The 2,575-nt window shown below is 47.0% G+C and overlaps 1 protein-coding gene across 1 annotated transcript in view; it reads right to left on the bottom strand.

Annotated features, from left to right (window-relative positions):
- Positions 1–767: 767 nt before the first annotated feature.
- SRP72 (signal recognition particle 72) overlaps positions 768–2,575 on the bottom strand; it is a 24,582-nt gene continuing 22,774 nt past the window's right edge. Inside the window, 1 exon segment of the mRNA XM_006027767.3 lies at positions 768–1,065. Within this exon segment, the coding sequence (XP_006027829.1) occupies positions 885–1,065 (181 nt within the window). The 3' untranslated portion in view covers positions 768–884.

Raw genomic sequence — 2,575 nt, 5'->3', positions numbered from 1 at the left:
GCTGCAAAGAATTTGTGCCGCTTCTGGAGGCTAGGAATGTATCTGGTACAAAGTGTGCATGCACACAGCACCCTAGCAGGCCAGCAGTATCTACCAGAAAAGCAGCATCCTCGTGTGCTACCTTAAGTTAGGAAATAGAAGCATAGATAAAGCTTAAGTGTCCAGGGGCACTCGGATCTTGTCTTAGAAGCTCCATATTAACTTTGCTGCATATTTACAGTGCTCAGAACATGGCTCCCCACAATTGAAAAAACAAGACAAGAAAAAAAAAAACAAAGCAAGAGAAGTAGCTGTCTCTTCCACTGAACCTGGCCACTTCCAGGTGGTGGCTCAAAACCTCACACACACACACACACAGTCTCTATCCTCCTGACACAAACAGTCTCTGTCCTCCTGACACCTAGATTATGGCCTTTTCTAGTAAACAGAGGGCAAGTCAAGGATCTAAGGCAGAGGCCAACAACACCATGTGCTTGTTGTGACCAGTCGCTTCTGTTTATTCTCCAACACAAATGGGTTCAGGGAAAATAAGCATCATTTGCACAACTGCTGAAAAACAGCTGAGCACAGGGTTGGGATGTCAGAACTGACTCTGTGAGCAAAGGAACCATGATGCTTCCATACCTCTTTGCACTCACATGGAGAAAGTGACAAGTGAGAATGGATGATGGGCTAACAAGGGAGTTAGGTGAGGGGAGAGAGAACAGAAAGCTTCCTGTACTCCTGTGAGATTGACACAAGGCACAGGCAGCCATGGCATCAGGAACTGTGCGATTCACGCCAAGAGCCGGTGCTGCTCCTTGTTCTTGGACCTTTATTCTGCTCTGTATGCCTTACACAGGTGGAGGGAGCATTACACAGCCTGCAACCAGCAGTCACTCTCATCACCACCCTCCCTTGCCTCCTTTCTTCTTTTTCTGCTGCTGCTTCTTCTTGGTTGCAGCAGCACCAGCTGGCTTCTGGTGCCTGGGAGGGATCACGTTACTGGTGGCTGCAGAGGATGGGGCAACAGCACTGCCAGGCCGTGGGGAGGTAGGTGGGCTAGTCGCAGTCTTGCTGGCATCCCTGAAGAGGGAAAAAAAAGCAACACAGTGTGGGTTGAAAGTGCCTCCCTGAGCCTGGCAGCTTCTGAAAAGAGCTGGATGGGAAATGGTTTTACTGTCTCAGAAAACTATGCTGAGTTTGTGAACATCTGACAGCAGATTGGGTTTTTGGTTTTCCCTGAGACACCCACCACAGGTAGCCAGCGGCCTGGCAGTTGGGGGAATTAACTGGGATAGAAGAGATCATGGGGCTTGCCCAGAGCCCCCAGGCTATGGCCTGAGCTAGGATGGGTGTGTCAGCCTCTTCTGGCAGAGATGTTCCAGTCTGCATAGAATAAACACCTGCCGGGCCAGCAAGAGTCTTGTCAACTAGTACCTGCAGTCAGCTCACATCTGGAAAATAGGAGACTCAGGTCCAAGTTCCCTGCTTCAAAGAACAAGCAGGCAGAATTGACCAATGCCAAGAAGAGAGGCTGACAGAGCAACCCCCACCCCAACCCTCCACATAGCTTGGGCTGGGTACAACAGGCCCAGGCTAAAACCCCTGGCCTGAATCAAGGGGAGCAGGGACTTGGACCTGTATCTCCCAGATCCCTGAGCTATTCTGGGACAGGGCACTTATGAGAAACTCCATCATTCCATCTTAGAGAAGCCTTTCCTCAAAGAAGTGTCATTGAAAAGGATAAGCAACATGTCTGTAGAAGTCATGCAGGGGATTTGGTTTAAAATAAAATAATCAGGATTTTGAAACAAAAACAATGGATGAAGAAGAATTCTCAACCAAGTTTCCTTGTAGAAGTAGAGCCCAAAGGAATTTAAAGCATTAAAAGCAACACATCCCATCTAGCTTCTAGGTAAATTACTAAAACTTCACACTAGAACAAACCTAGGAAAGAGCTGTATAAATGTGACAGTTGTATCAGTCATGCTGACATGTGGCTTAGATTCTATTTTCTGTGGCATGGAGCAGATACACAAGAGTTATGCTGAACCATAAGTCTCCCTACTCCCCTTAAATCAGTCTAATCGATTTGCTTGCCTATATCCATAATAATTTCAATCCTTTCCAAGTTAATTAATGACACTACTAGGCATCTTAATTGTATATTACAGATTTTACACTAGGTACAGGTTATACAAACAAGAACTATGACAAAGCAGAAAGAATTCCCTTCTTCCCATGGGCCTCAAAGGAGAGCATAATGGGGAAACCACAGCTACTCTGCTCTTAGCCCAATTCCAAGACAAGTTATATCCCCTGTGATTCCCCCTCCACCCCACTGTAGTTTCTGTGGGATGAGGAGCTTTACCTCAGACTGCTGCAACCAAAACCAATGTTTTGTTCAAGGCCTTTCAACAGCAAGAGAATACCAAATGCACACACTGTCCTTTACGATGTAATCCCCCAAGGAAGACTCCTCTTGGTATCTGCCAAAGCAAGCATGCTGCAAGTGCTTAGAGATACAGCCCCTACCCAACACAGCTGACCACCGAAAGAGGAGACAAGTCAGACTCTCTACACTGGGGAGAGC

Source organism: Alligator sinensis, unplaced genomic scaffold, assembly GCF_000455745.1.
Source record: "Alligator sinensis unplaced genomic scaffold, ASM45574v1 scaffold989_1, whole genome shotgun sequence".
NCBI lineage: Eukaryota > Metazoa > Chordata > Crocodylia > Alligatoridae > Alligator > Alligator sinensis.
The sequence above is the reverse complement of the archived record's forward strand: the minus strand, read 5'-3'. Positions and strand labels throughout refer to the sequence as shown.